Source organism: Rhinopithecus bieti, unplaced genomic scaffold, assembly GCF_001698545.2.
Source record: "Rhinopithecus bieti isolate Rb0 unplaced genomic scaffold, ASM169854v2 scaffold_45617, whole genome shotgun sequence".
In the NCBI taxonomy this organism is placed as follows: Eukaryota; Metazoa; Chordata; class Mammalia; order Primates; family Cercopithecidae; genus Rhinopithecus; species Rhinopithecus bieti.
This window is the reverse complement of record NW_016819136.1, coordinates 249,195-272,783: the sequence shown is the minus strand read 5'-3', so window position 1 is coordinate 272,783 and position 23,589 is coordinate 249,195. Positions and strand designations below refer to the sequence as shown.

Sequence of the window (23,589 nt, the reverse complement as noted above, 5' to 3'; positions counted from 1 at the left end):
TTTCCTAAAAAGGTCCTGCTGTACCTCATTTCCCTTACCTTTAAAATAAATTGCCATAATAGATATAATCTTCCTATTTCACATAACTGATAAAAATGCCTTTGTTATTCTTAGAAGTTAAGATCTACTTAAAGAGAAAGTTTTAAAAGTTGTGTGGGTTTTTGTCTCACTCTATTTTTTAAGATTAAAAGTACTCCACATCACACCCTATATGACAGAGTGGCAACACAAGACAGGTTTAATAACTATTTTAATTACAAATTTCCACCAATTCTTGTCAGTCATATTATTGTGGATATCACAAATGAATGTATAACAGTATTACCTCATATTCATCTGCATGAAACTTAGGAGAAAGGAGAGAAGAAATGTTTAAGTTTCTGAGAATGACACCATAAAGCTCATATTTACTGTATGGTAGTCTGTAAACATACAGTATGGTAGTGGGCTGCAGTTAAGCCCACTCTTTTATATTCACCCAGCTGCACGACCTTTGGAAGGGGGCACCCAAAAAAAAAAGTCTTTTTGTCTGGCTCATTTTAAAATATCTATCACCTGACTTTTATCTATGAGAGTTAACTGGCTGCATGCAAAAAATACCCATGAAAATCCATGACTGTATTAGTGTGAAGTAGCCCTGTAAAGTGACTTTATATTATGGTCTTTCTATTTAGGTAATAATTTTATATATCAGTAAACAGTCACATGGCTAAGTGATCCCATTTAAAAGTCCTAGTTATCAGCTTTATGACAATCTGGATTATTCTGAAGCCGCATCTCAACTCTTCGGATGATTACAATATTGTACACTTGAATTAATAACTAATAAATAAAATACCCCTTTATTCTCCAAAATGTAATAATTCAGGAGTAAGAGTCTAAGATTTTGTATTACCCAAACTAAGGAGAAAATGGCCCACCGTGGTTGTTTTAAATGATAAGCTACAGTGGTAACTATGGTGACTAGAACCACATTTAAAAACATAAAAATATTATTACAAAAAATCAAATTTCTCATGAATTTCTAAAAATTAAAATTTTGAGATTTTGTGTCTGAGATTTTTGTTTCTTCAGCAAAATATTTAGCACATACTACATCATCCCAAATCTATGGTATGGCCAGGTATTTAGGTCCTTCAACCAACATTTTTAGAAAGGGTCCCATTGCTCTTTACTCGCAAAATGACTATCTCTAGGGCCTCAAAATTCAAGAGACAACCTAGATAATCAAAACATTAAAAGAGGGAAGACTTTGGCATGTAAACTAGAACTACATAATTGTGAATATCTGGCAAACTGATCGCTATGTGTATATATGAGCTATAGCTAACATGATTATTACAAGTTTTTTGGAAACTTGAAGGCCAAGGAAAATAATCTGCAAACATATCTTGCTGATTTATCAAGTACGAGATGTTACTGAATTCTTCATATTGTTACTTCTGTATCAGTTCTTTAGAATTTCCTAGCCTTTGGGTACTCTAAGCCTTGGATGGAACCATTTAGGGAGTAGCCAGATATATGCAAAGAATATTAGGATTTAGAAATATTTCTGGTTTATCAAAGTGAAAAGATAAATATTACAAATACTGAAAATGTGAAAATAAGGTTCAAGAGAGCTGCCAACTATGTGGGTACCAGTTAGAAAGTATCTTCATCTGACTCATCACTCTTGGGTTTGGTAAGTCTTTCTAGTTCTTCTCCATCCTAAAAGGAAACATGAAATCAGTAATTAGAACAAAACTGGAAAGGTAGCATTTTTAAAGATTACTAAGGGGAAACCTTACTAACAAGTCATTGGTCTTACCTTATTAAGCTATAGATATAACCTGGTCAAATTAAATAAAAACGTTCTTGGAAAGTTAACTATATAAGTATGAGAGGGTAAAAAAGTGAAGGGCACTCGCACTCAGTACTCAAAATTTCAAAGCTAACATGAGCAAAGTGAGGAGCACCACCTGCTGGTAGGCCTTCATAGGCCTTGTTATCTATATATATTTTCTTTTACTTAAAAATTATAGCAAATGGCATTATCAGTTGTTGGAAAAGAATACAGGACTTCTGGATACACACTCTGGCTAAGAGCAGGGTATCTGAAACTCAAGATCCTATTTTTTTCATCTTTAGAATCTGTTGAATCACAACAGAGGCATTACACCCAGGGAAGCTCTGCCATGAATGTTATTAAGCAATAGATTATTTTTCCCAAAGAGTGAAATGTTCATTGTATAAAATATTTCATATTTCGTGTGTTCAAGAAAATTGTAAATCTAAAGCTAGATGTCTACTTCACTTATTTAAACATATATTTAACTCCTTAATTGAATCTTCAAAGAGATCATCAATTTGCCACTAAAATGATTGACAGAGCCTTCCAAAACAATTGCAAACAACTGGGAGATATTCGGAATAATTGCATAAGCATTTTTCTAGAAAATGTTTTCCTCCTACTTGCCTTGCAAGGATCCTTTTGAAAACTACCTTGCTAATGAAATAAACAAACCCTGCTCTTCTGGTATACTGGCTTATGAATAACTACAGGGAGGACTGAGGAGCCAGGTTTTCTATTCAACAAGACTTACTAATATGAAAGACCAACTTCTCTCACAAATGAGCTTATTTTCCTAACTATGGTGGTAAAGAAACAGCAAGGGACTTGGAGTCAGACATAGGTATACCAGTTCTTTCATTTATTATCTGTAAACCATTTTGCCTGTTTCTTCACTTGTAAAATGATGGAGACAGTACAAGACAACCTGTGAGGTACCTTCCAGGTGTGTAATTCTATAGTATTCTATGAAATAACACATAAGGTCCTTGAGATTGACTTATACTTTTTCTCTACACCTGACAGCACTGATCATGAGCCCTTGCAAACATCAGGAGTCCAATGAATGTTTGTTGATTCAGTTTTAAAAGTCAGAGATCCAATACATTCTTTGATAAATCAGTACTGATTTTATTTTTTTCCTTGAATTAACTATGCTTTAAATTTGAGAAGAACAAGCAAAAAAGAGCACCCTCACAAACTTACCCCACTGGAACGCTCCCAAAGATTGCCACTTAGATCTCGGATCCTTTCTTGCCTAGGTGCGTATTCTGGACCTTGAGGCTTGCTGGCATTATAAATAAATATAGAGAGAAGGACTGATGGGGCTTCCAAGAGAAATTCCAGGGAGGGTCTGAAGTCAAAGACCAGGACAGACACTGTTGTGATAATGACAGTGGTAACCTGGGCCATCAAGACATGGAACATGTTATCCAGGAACTTCAGAATGAAAGCCACTGAAAGGCCCTGGAATGCAGTTACAAAAATAAGGGCCACTGAAAATGCATTGTGGCCATAAAAAAATCCACAGTTCTTAATCTGATCACGGTTACTCCTCTGAAGGCCCAGAGTCAGCCCATTAAACAGAATGCCAAAGAAATAGAGTTTGCTGTTCTGTATGAAGATGCTTTCAGAGAGCTGGTTCCCTTCCTTCAATATCTTTTCATTATAAATACTAGCCATTGAAGAAATAAAACACTGGACTATAATAAGAACATGGCCCATGCCAACACGGATGTGACTGAAAACCCTGGCTGTGGTGTTCCATTTAGCTTCAGGAAAAGTCCATTCCTTTGCTGTACAATTGTCTTTTCTGGGACACTCACTTCTGAAAAGAAGGCAGGAATTGGACGGGCTGAAGAAGGCATCATGATGAAATCCATGTCCTGTCAAGTTGTGCTGTAAAGTTTTAGTCCCGGCAGTCAAGGCCACAATAGACAAAAATAAAATCAGGAGGGAAGCCCACTGGATCCAGTTTAGACGCCTCCTGTTCAAAGATGAAAAACAAGATTTTACTACTGTTTTCCCCCCATATCAAGAGTGTCTACTGAAAACTCAGGCACTTGAGTATTTGGTTGAATAAACTGGTCCCAGTTTTTGTTAGCATTTCCTACCATTCAAGTTCAGAGAAAACCTGTTGGTGCCTGTCTCTCAAATTTAATGTTTTAATTCATTTTTATAACACCTATCCCTTAAGGTTGCTCAAGTCATTTCCCCTCTGTGTAGGTCTTTCTAACCTACAAGTTTAACATGGCCTCCTTTCTACCTCTAGAGCTGATCTTGGACCTCTAGCACAATAACTTTTATCATACTATAAAGTTACAGCAGAGATTCTCAACCTGGTTTCCCAGAACCAGAAAGAATGTAGATGAGCTTCAGAAATCTTGTGCGTAGATGAATTTCTCTCTATGCAGGAGATCCTGCAAAGTTTTCTCAAATCTTTAAAGGTGTCCATAACCCAAAAAAGATTTAAAGGAGAAGGTCAGCTCTAGATCCATGGCCTAATCATACAGCATTAAACAGCAAACTGCTGGCTGACAAGCCAAAGAAAAATGTTATTTTGGGCAGTATTTCAGTTTACAAAGTCCTAACAATCTTTTATTTATTTTCCTTAGCAACAAACTTGTGATATATAAAGGATATGTACTATTGTTATTCCATTTTGCTGATTCATTCTATTCAACAGATGTTTAACAAGCAGCTACTACGTGCCAGGCAAGCTGGGGAGATAAAGATGATTTATCTCCATGTTCAAGGAATTTATGCTTTAATAGTGAGAAAACAATGAAACTAAATGATCTCAGTATGTGTGAAAAGTGATTAATGGGACAACTGGAGTATACTGAGGAACACTAGAATCTGTAAATAGTCAGGTATTGCTTCAAAGAGGAAATGACACTTGAGCTAAAAGATGAAAAATAAATTAAAGTTTATCATGTGAAAAAGGAGTTGGTGATATATCCAGGTAGAGGGAAGAGTCTATGCAAAGGCAACAAGAACATACAATGTTGACAAAGAAAAGAGGAATATCTCACTCTCATTGGCATTGTCAGGAGGCCTCTTGGGGGTACAAAATCTTGATGTTTGAAGATCAGTTAGGCAAAGAAGGGGAACACCAAGAAAAAAAGAGGAACATAAAAAATGCAGAAGTGTAAAGCAACAGGTGGGAACCAGAAGTTATGAGAATTTGTATAACATTGGAGCATTTATTGAGCACCTACCATGCACTTAGGCATTCCTGCTCTAAGGGAGGAAACAGTTAACCTAACAGATTTCCCTAAGGTCATGTACTTAAAGACTAAGGAAGGAATCGGATCCATGGTTTTATATGTCTTCCTTCTGCATCATCATACCTCCTAAGTATAATTCTAAGTTTCCAGGATGCACATATAGGAAGTTGTATGCATATAAAGCTTCATGCTCTGAAACTGCTAAATGCACAGACTAGCCTAGATAGCAGCATACCTGTGCACACTATTATATGCTTTCTCATACGTAAGTAATTTTCAAATAGCCAGATCTAGAACTTACTGATGTGGTTAGTGCAGTCTTATGTCATCAGGTGAGAAACTGTAAACTAATCACTTAAATTTCTGAAGGTGCAGCTGGTACACATTAAGTAGCAGAAAACAAATAGAATGACCACAGAGATAAAAAATGGGTGTCCATTTTACAAAAAAATTCTACAATTGATTATTGCAAATCGCATACAAGTGAGGCAATGATATAATCTACAGTTCCTTTAAAAGTTTTCTAGCAGCTACACATTTGTCACTAATATTGATATTAAGAAAAAAGAAATCCTTAAGCTAAACAACACCTTCTGTAAACAATTACTCATTCAAGGTAATGCTCTAAGGAATGTAAAATTTATTAAGGATTAAGCTAAAATTAAAATGGTAGATTTTCAGGAAAGAAAATAAAGCTTAACAAATTACCCTGTAAAGTCAGCTGACTATCTGAAATGACAACTGAGTCTGCATGACTGAATTCGTTCTTCAGTTTAACTGATACAGAACAGTGGAAGCTCACTCCACTCATCTCTCCACTGCCTGTAAAACATAGTAATGAATGCTCAGAGCTGAATGCCTGTGGCTAGAAGGCTACTCTTCATGAGGGCCTCTGCTCCCAAGTGAATTGTTTGCTCACAGAATCTCTGTTCCTAAACATGTTTTTGCCAGGTGACCTCACTGTTGTCACTACATAAAGATTACACAAATGATAAACTATGAGTAAAAGACAAGAAGCTGTTTTTATGAAAACTAAGTTGAACACTTTGGGAAGATTAAGGGAAAGTAAATCATTCAGAAGATAAAAAGCTGTTTTCTAATAACATACAGGTGAGCTAAGGAACTTCAATCAGTAACATACTCAAAGGAGGGGCTTTAGCTCAGCATTAGAAGAATGATGAATACATGTATATTGATATACTCTAAGTTAAAATAAATTGTTTATTTTCTATATATACTTACGTATATGATTCACAACTATAAGTTTTCCTAGCAACTAAGCAATAGGTTCAAATTGTGTCAGATAAAAGCACTTCTATATTTGGTAAACTAATGCAGGGTATGAAGACAATTAAATGGAAAGACTCACAAAATTGTTTTCTCCAGAAACTGTACAAAGCACATTTCTTAGTAGCACAGAGAGAGTGACAAGGGACAGATTTATAATGAGAAATCAAAGAGAAAATTTATCAAGTGAATGAATGATTCTGGAGAATTGCTTGTACTACCACTGACTGGCACTTTTCTTTGTTCTTATGTTGTTTCAGACAGTAACTAAACTTTCCCTTTACTTCCTACACATCCACCATGTTTCAAAATGTATTTTTAATTAATTTTTTACCATACCCTCTCTTTGAGGAAATCAGAGAAACTTATGTACATTTTTTAGGTAAAAATAAGTGCTGGTCTTGGTTATCTTTTGTCTCCAATCTCAATGTTTAGGTTGGTGTCATTTCCCAAAGCGAAAGCAAATAAGATTATACAACTTTGCTTAGGTTACAAGCAAACCAGGGAAGCAGGCTGCAAGGCATAATGCCTGCTACCAGTTTCTACCACGAACCAGTGGCTTCTACTTCAAAGAAAAATCCATACATTCACACATAGTTTGAATCCTTGGAAAACAACATGCTAATAATCTAATATTGTCTTTTATGAGAATGCCTTTAGGTATTTTATTCTTTTTAGAAAAGACTATAGGATATTTAGATAATATTTTTCTTTTTCCCACTTTCAAATTCCTCCAAGTAATCCTTGCAGTAGTTACCAGACTTACTTTGCCCGCTTTTGTAGCTTTATATTCTTTTCAAGAATTTTTTAAATTATTATTTAATTTTGTTTTTTTTCTTTAAAAAAATTTTTTTTTAATTATTTTATTTTGTAGCCTTGTATTCTTTACCTATATGGGAAAGGTATTTGATAGTTCTGCTACAATCAAGTATAAGACAACAGATTTAATATTCTAAATGAAAAGTGGCAAACAAAGAATATGTGATAGAACTATTAAGCTGCTACTCCTAGGTCAAAACTTAATCACAAAGGGCAAAAAGACCATCAAATGATTCACAAAGAGTAAATTAAACAGGGAAAACCAACGCAAACCACCAACTCCAAAAAGATCCAAATAGAACAAAGTTAAGTTGACTTCAAAATGTAATAAAAGCATATACATCAATGAGATATTTTTCAGCTTTAAAAAACAGAAGGAAATCCTGTCACGTGCTACATGGATGAACCATGAAGACAATATGCTAAACTAAGTGAAATAAGCCAGTCACAAAAAGACAAATACTGTATGATTCTATTCATATGAGGAATCTAAAGTAGTCAAATTCATAGAAACAGAGAGTGAAATGGTAGTTATCAGGGGTTAGGGTGAGGCAGGGAAAGGAGAGTTGTTTAATGGACTTAGACTTTCAAATTCGTAAGGTGAAAAAGTTCAACATCTACTTCACAACAACATGAATATACTTAACACTACTAAACTGTGTGCTTAAAACTTGTTAAGATGGGCCGGATGCGGTGGCTCATGCCTGTAATCCCAACACTTTCGGAGGCTGAGGCAGGTGGATCACAAGGTCAGAAGATTGAGACCATCTTGGCCAACATGGTGAAACCCTGTCTCTACTATAATACAAAAAATTAGCTGGGCGTGGTAGCATGTGCCTGTAATACCAGCTACTTGGGAGGCTGAGACAGGGGAATTGCTTGAACTTGGGAGGTGGAGGTTGCAGTGAGCTGATATCGCGCCACTATGCTCCAGCCTGGCAACAGAGCAAGACTCTGTGCCCACTCCCCCGAAAAAAATTAAGATGGCAAAATTTTTTTTTTCTTTTTATACCACAATTAGAAAAAAGAGTTAAAAAATGTAATAAGGCCAGGCGCAGTGGCTCGCACCTGTAATCCCAGCACTTTGGGAGGCCAAGGTGGGTGGATCACCTGAGGTCAGGAGTTTGAGACCAGCCTGGCCAAAATGGTGAAACTCTGTCTCTACTAAAAATACAAAAATTAGCTGGGCGTGGTGGTGTGCGCCTGTAGTCGCAGCTACTCGGGAGGCTGAGGCACAAGAATTGCTTGACCACAAGAAGAGGAGGTTGCAATGAGCCAAGATGGTGGCACTGCACTCCAGCCCGGGTGACAGCCCGGGCACTCTGTCTCAAAAAATTTAAAAAAGTAATAAAATACTTAAAAGACATTCTCATAAAAGACAACATTAGATTATTAGCATGCTGCTTTCCAAGGATTCAAAACAGAGAGATGTCAACAACAAAGCAAATATATGTCTAAGAATCAATATTATTCCTCTGAAAATAAGAAAGTATGTAGAAATGTTTTTGAACTTTAATTCATACCAGAGTTAGTTATTATTAAAATTAGCAAAATGTAATCAATATTATAATTAGTATTAAAAGCAAATATTTAAAATTTAATTTAAACTTAGAATGAACTTCCTTAATACAAAGAGTTAAATGCCTAAAAAGTTAACAAGGAATACTTACTATAGGATAGAACTACAGCTACTGGCCAATTTCAAGTCAGGCAATACATACTTTTAGTCTTTAGTAAATTCAGTTTTAAACTGATGTAATTTTGATATAATATTTTTATATTATACAACTTCAGTATAATACCATCGTTACTCATTAAAAGTAAACGACAAACACTTTGAAAACACATGTTTTTGAGACCTGCACTCCCTTATTAAATAGTGATCCTTTTATCATCTTGGAATATGGAAATGGTCTTGGAACCATTCTATTTATCTTCACAGAAGTGCATCTCTCATCTATCACAGGAATCAATACACAAATATTATTGCTTGCATACATTTTCTCAAAAGTCAACTTTTATACTACAAAGTGAGATTCAAATTGATTTCAAAGGCTTCAAAATGTTTTGGAATATCATTTTTAACTTGCTAAAGAATTATTTTCACAATTCACAAATAAATTGAAAAACAGATATGTAGAACAAACTTCGATGAACTCTAACATTTAAACTGGGCTAAATGTAATGTTCACCTTTTCCTTATCTCTCACATTAGCTATCAAATTAAATGTTTCCTCAGGGTAAAACAAAATTTATCAGGAATCTTATATAATTTATATATTAAATGTATCACGGACTCAACAAATTAAATCTTTGTACCAAGTCAGTCACCCTTTCATATACTCAAATTATGAAAGAACACACTATCAGCACACTGAGAATCAATAAATCAAAAAGATAATGTAAAATTACAAAAATGCAACAAATTTAGTAAGAAATTAATTTTATTTAATCATCATCATTAAGTAAGAAATTAAACTGAAGTATGCAGATCCTGTATCATCTTCCTGCCTCAGGACACTCTGCCTTTTGCTTTGAAGAGAGCTTAATTTACTTAAAAATGTACTATCCAATGGTCCTCTTGGAGATAGTAAAAATTGGTGATAATATTTTTAAAAGTTTAAAAACCTATCCTTCTTAACGGTAATTTTGACTAGATTTTTCACACAAACCCTGTGCTAATTAGTGCATAAATCACGTCCTCATCTCAAATAGTTTAATAAAAAACTGGCCATTATCTATCATCTCCAAACTCCAAATTACAAATATATTAACCATCTTAGGAACCATTTGCTTCCCTATTAGTGCAGAAAGATTTTGCATAAAAAGCTCATTAATTCTTTGTTGAAAATCTGGCACTAAATATGAAAATACTAATTATAACACAGTTAATTATCTTATTTTTAAGAAGCTCAAGACATTTGCATTCATCTGATCACAGAGGATTTAGATGGACTAGCACTGGAGTTGCTTTCTACATGGCTTAAACATGCCCAATACACAAAGCCAATTAGGAACAAAATCCTGGCTTTGGGATTCTGAGGGCTCAGTGTTCTGAGTGTATCATTTGAAATCGGGCTGTGTTATTTTAAAGTATGATATATGTTTTCACAGCAAGTTACTTACTTCAGCACTATCCTGAATAGAAGAGCTGTTGTTATAATGCTAAAATTTGAGAAGATAACAGCCATGGCCTAGAAAGAAAGAGAAGATAGAGTTACAATCCAAACAAAGTACTGACCTCAGAAATGTCCTAGCTTGGCAGTTCACCTGACAACAAAAGCTTTTTGGTCAAAAAACAGAGGGGTTATTAAGGTACCAATTTCACCTGAGGATTAAATTCCAGTTTTGTCGCTTGTCAAATTCATGTAGATGTGATCAAATTATTGTCCAGGCATTGCCTGTGAAAATAATCTTTATATACAGATCTGAAATTACTTACAAATTCCAAAGGTTTAGGTCTAGAAATGACAGTTACTATGCTTATGAAGCCTACTTTTCAAAGTTCTCAAAGTGCCTTATGGATTTTTAACACTGTTTCTATGGTCACATAGAAGGCAGGTACTGTTTGGCCCATTAATATAGTAAGAAAATTGAAGTATAGATTTTTTTAAGCATCTTTACCATTCTAAGAACTGTTATGTATCGATTTTCCTGGTTGAACTGCAGTAACTCAATACCAAACTCATACTCGACAGTCCTGGGCACTGATTCAAGTTGTTCTAAACATTTAGAAATGTATCAGCCAGATTTTAAAACCATTTGTTTTTATGAATTCAGTCCTATTTCACACATGAGAGTATTAATCTGAACATGTATACATTATGCTCAGAAAGCATGAAATTCCATCATTGCTGCCCATAATCAGATGTGACAATAGTAATAATTTTTTAACGCAAATCTTAGGATGTACTTCACCCTGCCTTCCTGCTTGCTATCACTTTAAGGTGATTAAACCCCAAAAGATATTAACAGTCACATATACCCACTAATTAAAACAAACGTGACTAATATGCAGCTAAATTAAACATAAGAGTAAACTCAATTAAAAATGGCAACAACTCCAAGAATATAACATTGTTGTTTTCCTACTGAATTCTCATGGGAACCATCATTTTAAGGTTTTCTCAGTGTACTTCTCTGTAGAAAAATGCCTGTGAACCCATAGTTAGGAGATGACTAAGAGGAGAAGAGGAAAGTGGCTGCGAAGTGTGGAAATAGTGGCCTTGATCAATCACAATAAGGGCAATGCAAAAGTGCCTAACCATGCAGCCTGACTGGCTTGATGAATTCTGAAAATTCTGAAAACTCTTTCCATGCAAGAAGATAAAATAAATAAAACATCAGAGCTCTTTGCCCCAAACATTCCAAGCATCTCTATTTAATTCCTTCAATAGACTCAGGCACAGCAATACACAGAGTATGCATGTGCTTTATTCTGTAAGATATATGGTTGTACAAAATCAGGAAGGAAGAACAAAGCAATAAGCTGGAAGAAAAATAAGGAAGTTGCCATTTTGCTTTGCTACTGGGGGACACAGAAAAGAGACACAAGTTTAGAGCGAATCTGTGATAAAATACAATAAAATTTATTTATTGAATTTGCATAATTATGTTATTGGGGACAGCAACTCTCTAAGAATTTAGGAGACAACAGATTCTAGATGGACTGGACACTTATTAGCAACATGCATTACAGAGTCAAAGAAAACTTCAGGTCATCAACTGGCCCAGTTCGCTGCCTTTGAACTAGTATATTATTATTATTATTATTATTATTAGTTTTATAGAAGGGGCAATTGAAACTTTAAGCAGTTGGGCCTGCCTAGTTACGCAGCTTCTAAATTGTGGAAAGTCAAACACCTGTTTTCTACTAAAATTCTTTATTTTTTTTATTTTTTTTTATTTTTGAGACAGAGTGTCGCTCTGTCGCCCAGGCTGGAGTGCAGTGGCCGGATCTCAGCTCACTGCAAGTTCTGCCTCCCGGGTTCCCGCTATTCTCCTGCCTCAGCCTCCCGAGTAGCTGGGACTACAGGCGCCCGTCACCACGCCCGGCTAGTTTTTTGTATTTTTTTTTTAGTAGAGACAGGGTTTCACCGTGTTAGCCAGGATGGTCTTGATCTCCTGACCTCGTGATCCGCCCGTCTCGGCCTCCCAAAGTGCTGGAATTACAGGCTTGAGCTACCGCACCCAGCCTCTACTAAAATTCTTGATAGGGTTTGGCGGTGTCCCACCCAAATCTCACCCTGAATTGTAATCCCCACATGTCAAGGGCCGGGCCACGTGGAGATAATTGAATCATGGCGGCAGTTTCCCCCATACTGTTCTCGTGGAAGTGAATAAGTCTCATGAGTTCTGATGGTTTTATAAATGGGAGTTCCCCAGCACAAGCTCTCCTGCCTGCTGCCATGTAAGACATGACTTTGCTCCTCTTTTGTGTTCCGCCATGATTGTGAGGCCCCCCCAGCCTTCTGGAACTGTGAGTCCATTAAACCTCTTTCCTTTATAAATTACCCAGTCTTGGGTGTGTGTATTTATTAGCAGTGTGAGAACAGGCTAATACAGTTCTGTATTGAGCCCCCCTTTTCACCCCACTCTAAAACTGATTTGCTTATATTTAAGAAATTTCACAGAGAAGACTGGTAGCAACAGAAATCCTATTTATAATCAAATGCCTAAATTTACTTTTTAAAGAAATTTAAAACACATTTTGGCAATAAAGGCAATAGCAATCTTCATTTTATAAAATATTACGGGGAAATATCCATGTGACCTATTGTGACCCAAACTGAGTAATAGGTGAAAGCAGAAAACCAAACTCGGATTACTAATGGCTTTCTAAACTGACATAAAGGATGCCAAGAAAGATGAGAAGTATTTCCAGCATTATCAGTTATAGATGGCATTTCTAGTTGGGAAGACATGATCCCCACCCTTGAAGAACTTGTTGGTTAAATGATAGGACTAACAGAAAAGAAAACCATACAAATAAAATTCATACAAACTACACTAAAACAGGTGTAAGAAAGGTACATTGAGTGTGTAACTTTCTGAGTTAATCAGGGAAGTTTTCTTGGCTGAGGTCCTGGATGCTGAGATGAATATTAGAGGTTAGTGGCCACAGGACGTCTCAGAAAATAGGTATACTAATTAGGGTTACATAAGAAGAGGTGGTTTCGGATTCCGTGGTCTAGGGAGAAACTCCCCCATGGTAGTCAGCCCAGTTTAATACAGTAATCTTGACCATTTAAGAGAATCTGGAATGCGTATTGATAATTCAGTACTCAGATAATTCTGGGGAAATCTCAGGAAGGCCAGTGAGGGCAATGAGGAACTAACAATGCCAACAAAATGATAAAAAAAAAAAGTTAATTCTGGGATTTATTTCTCCATATCTTTTCAATGATAGTTTCTTTGTCATATTTACTTACTGGTTGAAGATAGGACAGGACATAGAAGACAATCAAGTTATCCAGGAAATAAAGAAAGGCAGGAATGGACCACTTCATGAAATTAGAGAATTCCTTCCAGGAAGCATATTTCAAATTTGTACTTTGATGATCTTAGAAAGAAATACAGTGTAAATAAATGACCTTGATGAGAATGCCCACGTTTTTAGAGAAATTCCTCTGCACTTGATTACTGATACAATTATTTAAAGGGAGCTTCATAAACGTGCCTCTGTAAGAGAATATTAGCCAAAAGTAATCAAAGACAATATAGAATTTCATTACTGTCTCTCTTCAACCCACCAGTTCATCACTGACAATCAGCAGCAACCTTAGGACTACTGGTTATCCTAATTCCCATTAATTTGAGATAACAGAAGTATTACTTAAGGCAACTCAGGATACATATGTGGTTTCACTTACTGCTATAAGAGCATAAGGTCAAGAGGGAGATCAACAAGTGAGAATAAGTAATTTAAAAAAAAAAACAACAAAAAAAAAAACCAAGCCTTCATACTGGAATTTTGCCCCGAGGGCAAATCAGGAAAGGGGATACTAAATCGAAATTGATATATATGGAACTAGAGAAAGTTAACTTTTAGTAATCCTAGTCAGTTATTATTCCATCTCTAGGTTTCTAAAAACGTAGGCACTGTAGCAGAGAACGTAAAACAAAAAGAAAACAAAGGCAGTTTAAGGCCCTGCAAATCATGAGTTTTATAAGATTAAGAAAAGTAGTCACTAACTAGAAACTGCAAAGTTAGAAACCCTGGAGTATGAAAAGACATCTTGCTGGGCAAACACTTTAATGCTCTAAAGTTTATGTTTACCTCGTGTGAAGGTAGATAAAAAAGGCAGAGGGAGCGGAGGTGCAATAATTGGGGAACTAAGATGAAGAATTAATATACATTAAAGAGCATATACATTCCATGGAAGACTATATACTTTAAATTTGAGAAAGGAATTAGTATCCCTATGTGATAGCTCAGAAAACTGGAGCTCAGAGAAAATAATCTGCCCCAGAACAGTCTCTGATGCCAGTGCACTATTCTACCTTCCCTGTAGGAAATGGGAACTATTTTGAAATATGATACATCTCAAGTTAGACGGCACATGATTTAGAAAATCTTTAATTTGAATAAAAACTAACTTACTGCAACAACTATCAAAGAACAAGTAACAAGATAGAGTAATAGGAAGGGCATTAGGAAACATAAGTTGGTGTCCCAGCTCCTCCCCTTCCTATGCAGCTCTGCATAACACTTTCTCTTTCAGCTTGTTTCTCTACCTCTAAAACATACTTATGTTTGTATCTTAGCTTCTTCATATAAAATTTAATGGACTAAGCTAAATGATATAAAATGTTCCTTTCAGTTCTAACATTTTGGTCTTGTGATTTTAACAAGTATATAGCACCATTTCAAGACTTACCTTTCTTTATAACACAGACTGACACAAGCACACAGAAAACTAGCTTCACCAGCTCTGAGCACACATTCACAGTAGTTGGAAGATAATCATACTTGTTTTCTGAAATGTAACAGAAATGTTTTTTAACTATACATTTTATTCTATGTATGTTTATATACCGTATAACTTATAATTGTTTAAAAACTTAAAAGCTGGATTTACTACTGGCTATATTAAGTTTCTTCCAGTTGGCTTTGCTCCTTTGGATTTTTTAATCAATTCACCTAATGTATTAGCTATCCCTATCCCATTCGGCTTTTTATTATCCTTGAATTTGTTAAACATGCCTCTCATGTCTTCATCCAAGTTGCTAATAAATATGTTGAGGAGGCTAGGACTAAGGGCAAAGAACGCTCTGTGGCATGGCATTAGAGACTGCCTACTCAACTGACCATCAATCAATACCGACTCATCAGTTATAAACTGACCTGCTGAATTATTACTCAGCTCATAATTCTTCTTGTGATTTGTTTGCCTTGCTAAAATTGAGGTACATTCTGTCTATGACATTCCCTTAAGAGTCTTCCAATCTGTTTTATATCATCGTACACACGGAAAACATTAATATTTGTTTGGCACTCTGGGATAAATGGAAGAAGGAAACTATCTGAGGCAAGAGGCAACTGGCCTAGGGCTCTGCTACCTTTAGGGCTGAGAGGAAATACTTGGACACATCCAAACCCACTAATGAGTTGGAAAGCTACGTCCTAAATTGCAAATCAATAGAATTAGGAAGTGAGGTTTGGTTGGTATGACTTCATCTCAACTTTTACCTGTCTCTTCTAAATGCTTACAAACAACTTGCTTTACAATTTTGCCAAGGATAAACATAAACTTTATTGGGTACTATTTTCAGGAATGCATTTTCCCCACTTTTGAAAATATTTGCTTGCTTCTCTCAGTCACATTAAACCAAAATTGGCCAAGAGTAGGGGAAAAAAAACCAAGTGGACACTGTCTATCCAGAACACTTTCTTCCTCTCTTCTGTGGTTTCCCTTGACCTTCTCAAACTAATCAGAATCAATTCTCCATTCATCTCTGTTCTTATAGCACTACCTCTAAACCTCTATGGCACTGCTTGTCACATTGGAAGTGTGCGGAATGAAATGGAATGGAAGATCCTTACAAGAAATGGACCATGTTTGTCACCTTCATATACCTGGCACTTAGTAGGCACTTAATAAATGTTCGCCTGAATTTAAATATCTGCCTGTTCAACTTACCCCATCATTCAAAGCACAGTCAAAACATCTCCTTTTTCTCAGTTAAATGCTAGACTTAACTCACACTCTGTTGTCCTCTAATGATACTTCTCATGATCCATCACGATACACATAAGCCAACATGTGCACATAAGAAGGAGGGACTTTGGATTATAACTTTCAAACCCTTGTCACTGTTCTTTAGCTTGCTCTTGCTTTTCAGTGGTTTTCTTGCAGTCCTTTCATGGCCGATCCCAGACCATATGACAACATGGTATGTGACTTCCCTCCACACATCTCCTCCCCACACTAACATACCTTTCTACATGGCATTCATCCTCACTGGTTTCCCTTCAGCCCCAGAGGAAGGGGCCAAGGCCTGGCTACTCATCTAATCTCCCCTTTAAAACCTTCCCTTCAGGCCAGGTATGGTGGCTCATGCCTGTAATCCCAGCACTTTGGGAGGCCAAGGTGGGTGGCTCACTTGAGGTGAGGAGTTTTGAGACCAGCCTGGCCAACATGGTGAAACCACATCTCTACTAAAAACACAAAAAAAATAGCTGAGCATGGCGGCACATGCCTGTAATCTCAGCTACTCAGGAGGCTGAGGCAAGAGAATGCATGAACCCGGGAGGTGGAGGTTGCAGTGAGCCGAGATCACGCCAGTGCACTCCAGACAGAGCGAGACTCCATCTCAAAACAAAACAAACAAATCTTCCCTTCTCCTCAGATACTTGGCTCCATTTCCTTTGGCTTCAGTGTATACTTTTTTTTTTTTGAGATGGAGTCATGCCCTGTTGCCCAGGCTGGAGTGCGATGGCCTGATCTCAGCTGACTGCAAGCTCCGCCTCCCAGGTTCACGCCATTCTCCTGCCTCAGCCCGGCTAATTTTTTGTATTTTTAGTAGAGACGGGGTTTCACTGTGCTAGCTAGGATGGTCTTGATCTCCTGACCTCGTGATCCACCCGCCTTGGCCTCCCAAAGTGCTGGGATTATAGGCGTGAGCCACCATGCCCAGCCTAGTGTATCTTTATCTTCCTCTCTACTAACTGGCTTACTGCCCTTGGCCTACGAACATGCTCAAAACTCTCCCATCTGAAAAACAAAATATAAAATACTACACCCTCTAGCTACCATACCTTCTCCATCTCTCCCTGAAACAGTATCAACATTCTTTATGTGCCCTTTACTCACTTTCCATTCAGGTCTTATCTCCAAGTAATCTGATTTCTGAAACTAACTCCTCTCTGAGATTATCAAACATCTTCTCATTCTTAATTCTAAAGGGTATCCTTTAATCTTTAGCTTATAATGATGTCACAATTCTTTCTCAGTCTTCAAACTCTTTCTTTCCTTTCTATGAGTCATGTGCATTTAGTTATCCCATCTTGCTAACGATTTCTCCTTAATGCTTTTGAGCGTCCTCATGCCACTTAAATGCTGGCATTCCTCAGAATTTGGCCCTCTTTATTTTCTCATTCCCTCTCTCTGTTCCTTAAGTTTTAAATATCAATTTAACATTAATGTCCCCAAATCTATATTCTAGAACATTTAACTTACTGCCCAGTATAAAAATCCAAATGAAAACCTATCTCTTATTAATATAATTGGCATTTCCTTCATGTGCATGATATGCCAGACACTGCAGAAAACTGCATTAAGGACATAGCTCCTGACCTCTTCAACTACATTCTTTTCAAACTCTGCCCAACCTACTCTTCCTCCTAATAGTCTCCGTCTCAGCTGAGAACATCATCAATCTACTCAGCATTCAAACCAGAAACCCTGGAGCTATACAATGTTCTCTCTTTTAATTTTCATATTTAATACATTCTCCAAATCCTGTCTTTTCTACGTTCTGAATACTTCTTATCTATCTTACTACTTCCAAAACACTAAGTTAGTCTTCATCACCTATGGCTTTAATTTGCAATAACCCCTTAACTGGCTATTGAGCTTCCTGTCTTTTCCACTGCCATCCAGTTACCACAACAGGCCCTCATTTTACCTTCCTATTTATAATCCTTCAAGTATCCTTTATCCCTCAGACTGGCCTACAGACTAAGGTCCTAGCTCCTTACCATGGAATATGAAGTCCTTAACAATCTCAGACTTACCAACCTCTCTCCAGTCAACCACTCCTTCTCTCGCTTCTGAGTCCTTAAACTTTTTTTTTTCTTTTTTTTTTTTGAGACAGTTTTGCTCTGTTGCCCAGGCTGGAGTGCAGTGGCATGATCTCGCCTCACTGCAACCTCTGCCTCCTGGGTTCATTCTCCTGCTTGTCTCCCGAGTAGCTGGGATTATAGGCACACGCCAACACACCCAGCTAATTTTTTGTATTTCTAGTAGAGATGGGGTTTCACCATGTTGGCCAGCCTGGTCTCAAATTCCTGACCTCAAGTGATCTGCCCGCCTTGGCCTCCCAAAGTGCTGGGATGACAGGCATGAGCCACTCCATCTGGCTACTAGTCCTTAAACTTTTTGCTTGGTAATTTCAAACTATATATCCTGCTTTTTCATGCCTCTGTTCCCTTTTACAGGCTGTTGCTTCTGTTTTGAATACCCTTGTTCACCTTGACTTCTAGTGGATTAACTGTCCCCTAATCAGAGAATTGTTCTCTGATCCATTTGAACTCCACATCATCCCCTACCAAACAGTATATATGGCTTTATCCTCTAGACAATCTCTGCATCTTCAGGATATATCAATTATTGCAGTTATTATAATGGATTTTCATGATGTGTTTACATTTATGTCTTTCCTAATAAACTAAGTCTTGAGGACAAGGTCTATATCTTATGCACTTTGAACCTGCTGCTAATACTTACACTAGTGCCTGGCAGATAAATGTTAACTGCAGTAGAGACTTAGGTACACATCTGACTCTCCAAGTAGACCATTAAAGGTCATGTCATGATTGTATGTATACTCACCTCAATAACTAGTAAGAAGTACTCAATACAGTTTTGTGGAATTAAAGTGTTTGCTTAAATCCTTACATAAAAAAAGATTTCTTAAATACATACTTATCAGAGCTTATAATTTATACTGTTGACACACTATCATTGCCCAACATAATGCTGACACTTTACCATTGATACTGTAATTACAATAGTAAGTACCTCACAAATGCCAAGTGACCAAACAAATATATCCTTCTACTTCAAAATAAGGTGCAATTACACATTTTGCTATAGGTCCAGAAACACCTGCTGATTGAAGCAACAGTCAAATGTTATGACTGGTTCTTCACCAAAGGGTTTGATTTTTGTATTTGATTGACTCACATTTCATCCAGTATCAAACATTTTTTCTTTTGAGGAATGCAAGGTTAAATAATCAATTTCAAACATGCTTTATCACTCACATGAAGCAAAAGGCATTATTATCTCCATGTTATATATAAGAAAACCAAAGACGAGAGAGATGTGTGATTAGATGGAAGTGCTCCATACATATACCCAGTCTTAACTTACCTTCATTGGCAGAATACTTCACCAGTAAGATGCGACTTGAGCTTAAAGCAATGAATATGGCACCTAGCAGGAACGTATACATTGTCGACAAGGAGCATATTATAGGATGACTACAGCACTGTTTTTCCATTCCACAGTTTTTTAATTGCCTTAAAGAGAAAAACACTTTCATGAACAACCTTGTTGGCAGACCCTAAACGCAAATACCATTGATTGTGAGAACAGAAAAGGAATTTTTTAAAAATGTCTGGCTATGACTATATCAGCACCAAGAAAGCTAAGGCGTACAGAAGAAACTATGAGAAAAGGAAAGTTAAAATCTGGTACGAGGGAGTACTCTAGAGACAGAAAAGGTAGAACCAGATTAGACGTGCTGACAAAGACAGCAGATGAGCAAATGACACTTTACAACAGCAAAAAAGAATTCTTCAAAGCAATTTTAACTTTTATTTTTAAATTTTATTTATGTATTTTGAGACAGAGTCTCGCTCTGTCGCCAAGGCTAGATAGACTGCAACGGCACGGTCGTGGCTCACTGCAACCTCCACCTACAAGACTCAAGGCGATTCTCCTGCGTCAGCTCCAGAGTAGCTGGGACAACAGGCGCCCGCCACCACGCTCGGCTCATTTTTGTCTTTTTAGTAGAGACGGGGTTTCACTATGTTGGCCAGGCTGGTCTCGAACTCCTGCCCTCGTGATCCGCCCGCCTCTGCCTCCCAAAGTGCTAGATTACAGGCGTGAGCCACCGCGCTCGGCCTAGCTTTTACTTTTATTAGTAAATAATTTTGCTGTAAGATGAGACTTTCAGAATTGTATTTTCCTCCTCTTTTCCCTCTAAGGAAAAAGCTTATTAGGACAGACTTCATTACAATAACGACCAAAATGGAAATATCTGAAATACTGCTGTAAAGTTTTACTGAACTAGTGTTTGAAACGGAGGAGATCGTAGGAATCAATGAGTCTAAGGCCCTCTTTTAATAGGTTGAGGACACTAAACCCCAGGTTGGGTAAGTAACTTGCCCAAAGCCTCCCAGCGTACCGTAGGAATAGCGCACAGAGCCTGCGGGGAGGGGGGAGAAATGCCAATACTGACAGCCCAAGTGGGCGCAGACGTACAGTAGACCAATAAGACGCCTGCCCAACAGGAGGCAGCCAGGTTTCCCTTCACAGTCAGGGAATAACCCTCTAGTCACACATGCGCAATAGGGCTCTTATCTGGCGCACCCTCCCCTCAGACGCACGCGCAATTCCTTGCCCGCGGGGCGCGGTTACCTCCCTCAGAAGAGCTTTCAGTGGAAGAACACACATCCTAGAGCTGAGACAGTAACTGCCCGGCCCCGTAGTAGCAGCAGTAGCCTTTAGGGTCCATACGTGGAGAAGCTATAGTAGATACAGGCGAAAGAGCCTCTGCCTCTAAGCCGCCAATTGCGGAACAAAAACCAGAATTACGTCGGGACTGGGAAAAAGCGCACGCAACACCCATTGCGCAGGCGCGTTCAGTGTTAAGCTTACGGAAGGAGGGGAGAAGCCTCTTATCCTGCTCCAACCCAGCCTTTCTCACGTCACGTGCCGGGAGAGTCCAGTGTCACGTGAGGCCCAGGTGGCGGCGCAGCTACGGCAAGAGAGTGAGAAGGAAGGGGAAGCCGGAAGGGGCGCGAGTGAAGCAAAGCGAGGAAAGGCAGCTCCCGAGAGGGCGAGGGGTGCGCCTGCGGCCGCTTATCGCCTCAGGTCTCCTCTCGGCCTGGCTGCCCTCCCTCGCGGCTGGGTGACAGCTGGGCCCGGTCCGTCGCGGGCTGCCTGGGGCTCAAGGATCGCGCACCCTGTCTTCGCTCGTGGTGCCTACCGCCCCGCCCCCTCGTCCCGCCCGTCCCGTCGCGTCCCGTCCCCTCGGGTGCTGCCAGCCGGGTGCTGATGCGAGTCGGTGGCAGCGAGGACATTTTCTGACTCCCCGGCCCCTGACCCGGCTGCACTTTCCATCCTGTCGGGGGGCCGGCGGCTACTCCGGCCCCAGGATGCAGAATGTGATTAATACGGTGAAGGGAAAGGCACTGGAAGTGGCTGAGTACCTGACCCCGGTCCTCAAGGTAAGCCAGGCCGGACTTGCCAGGGGCTGTCAGGCACATGCTCGACTCTTCAGGGACCGGTCGCCGCAGGAGTCCCCGCCGGTGTAGGAAGGCGGTAGGGCTCGGGATCCAGGGAAACGTGCAGCCCTCATCCGTAGTCTTAACCGGCTGTTCGTTAGGTCTTTCTGACCCCTCAGGGGTAAACTTGGAGGGACGCCCTGTGCGTGTTCCTGCCTTCGCCCGTCATAACTCTGCGCGATCGGGTACGTCGGGTTGGAAGGGTGTTTGGCGGCCGAGTAGATTGAAGATCGTTAAATCCAAAGACTGGATGTCTTTTAGCCTTTTTAAACAAGGATTTTGCTTCTCTTTTTAAAAAATGAATTCAGTGTTTGACATATGTCACTTTTCCTTTAAGTTTCATAGAAAGTTCGCTGTAGTGGGTAAGTTGTGACTGGGATCCCAACTCGTTTAGATTTCAGAGGAACGAGGTGAAATTGGCAACATTATCTCATTCGGTAACCTTGAACCAACCCATCTAACGAGCATAACCTTTTTCCCGAGCTTTTCAGATAGCCGTAACTGATTATTAGTGATAACAAGGCACGGTTTGATCCTCGTGGCTGTATAATTTATTAAAATATGTTGGCAGCAGTACAGCATTTTTAAAGTAAAATATTGTGACACATTAGCTGTTACAGTAGTGACTGATTTTTTTTAATTTTCAAAAGTAAATTTCTACAACTGCCTTCAGGCTTCGCTTTTATAACCCTTTTGGAGTTGTGTTTTGTTGTAACTTCATTTTTGCTTTCTGAAAAGTGAGCAATAATAGTAAATGGGAAGTTCTTGCTTAGTTTTTTGTTTGTTTGTTTGTTTTTTTCTAGTTGTTTTTAAGCTTTCAGTTAGAATGTACCAATCTCAATGTGGGGGTGAAATACCCTAATATGCTAAGAATAGTGGAGAGTTTTGCTTTGCTCCCTTTCCATGACAAAGGGAAATATTTGGTCTGTACTTTTTTAAATACGTTTTTGTAAAACTCCTTTTAAAAGAATAACTTATTGCAAGTAAGAAATAAACCAGCGATTATAAATGAGAATTTCAACTGTTGCTTTGCTTACATTTGTTTACCGTGAAAGTCATTTTAAGATTATTCAGTCAAACTAAGATTGGAAAATAATTTTCACATTTGAATCAAATGCCTTTACATATTATGGTAACTTTTCAGAATATCATATCTACCTAGGTATACAGTATTTTAGTAATACACCATTATTACAACTTTTTAGTTTCAGGGAGAGAGGAGCAAGAGACTGCCCAAATTAAATGTAAAATTTATGATGTAGAATTAGTTTTCAGGAGTCATCTTACTTGCTCACCAAACTGAAAAGGAGCTGTTAGCATGTCAGTATGTATGATCTATGTTTTTAGTAAAAAGGAGAGAATTAATGACCGTCTCCTTGATACTCCTGTGCAAACTGTTGGTTTACAGAGAGAATCCTTAGTTTCCTGCTAGATAAGGGAGGGCAAGTAGAAAAAACAAAGTCCTCAGGAAATAAGTAGTAGCCTTCTCCTAGCAAGTAAAAATTAAGAAAAATAATGTTTTGTTTGGAGTATGTGCGTGCAGTAAACACTGAAGTTCTTACAATCATCGATAAGGTTCTGCTTAATTGGTAGAGGCCCCAGTCTCATCTACTCCATCTCCTGACTGCTCTTGCTTAAGCTAACCTGATCTCCTCTTTATTATTCCATTAAGCACACTCTTGGTT

At 38.2% G+C, this 23,589-nt stretch overlaps 2 protein-coding genes across 3 annotated transcripts in view; one reads left to right on the top strand and one right to left on the bottom strand.

Moving 5' to 3' along the window:
- Positions 1–233: 233 nt before the first annotated feature.
- On the bottom strand, positions 234–21,299 carry SLC35A5 (solute carrier family 35 member A5). The gene is made up of 7 exons (XM_017858570.1): positions 21,036–21,299; positions 19,764–19,912; positions 15,045–15,143; positions 13,596–13,726; positions 10,291–10,358; positions 3,035–3,815; positions 234–1,707 (listed from the first exon to the last, which is right to left on the bottom strand). The coding sequence occupies exons 2-7, from the start codon at positions 19,891–19,893 to the stop codon at positions 1,642–1,644; spliced, it is 1,275 nt and encodes a 424-aa protein (XP_017714059.1). The 5' UTR covers positions 19,894–19,912; positions 21,036–21,299; the 3' UTR covers positions 234–1,641.
- The window catches only part of ATG3 (autophagy related 3), a 28,495-nt gene continuing 25,943 nt past the window's right edge, over positions 21,038–23,589 (top strand). For both annotated transcript variants that reach the window (XM_017858572.1, XM_017858571.1), the window contains exon 1: positions 21,038–21,847. In XM_017858572.1, the coding sequence (XP_017714061.1) occupies positions 21,776–21,847 (72 nt within the window). In that variant the 5' untranslated portion in view covers positions 21,038–21,775. The remainder of the gene's footprint in view (positions 21,848–23,589) is intronic.

Bases quoted from the DNA above. Each gene is read 5' to 3' on its own strand.
- SLC35A5 (XM_017858570.1), bottom strand. From the start codon at position 19,893: ATGGAAAAACAGTGCTGTAGTCATCCTATAATATGCTCCTTGTCGACA. The intron at 10,359-13,595 runs GTAAGTAAATAT...CTTTCTTTCTAG, and splicing joins TCCTGTCCTATCTTCAACCA to GCCATGGCTGTTATCTTCTC. The intron at 1,708-3,034 runs GTAAGTTTGTGA...GTTTCCTTTTAG, and splicing joins TTTGGGAGCGTTCCAGTGGG to GATGGAGAAGAACTAGAAAG.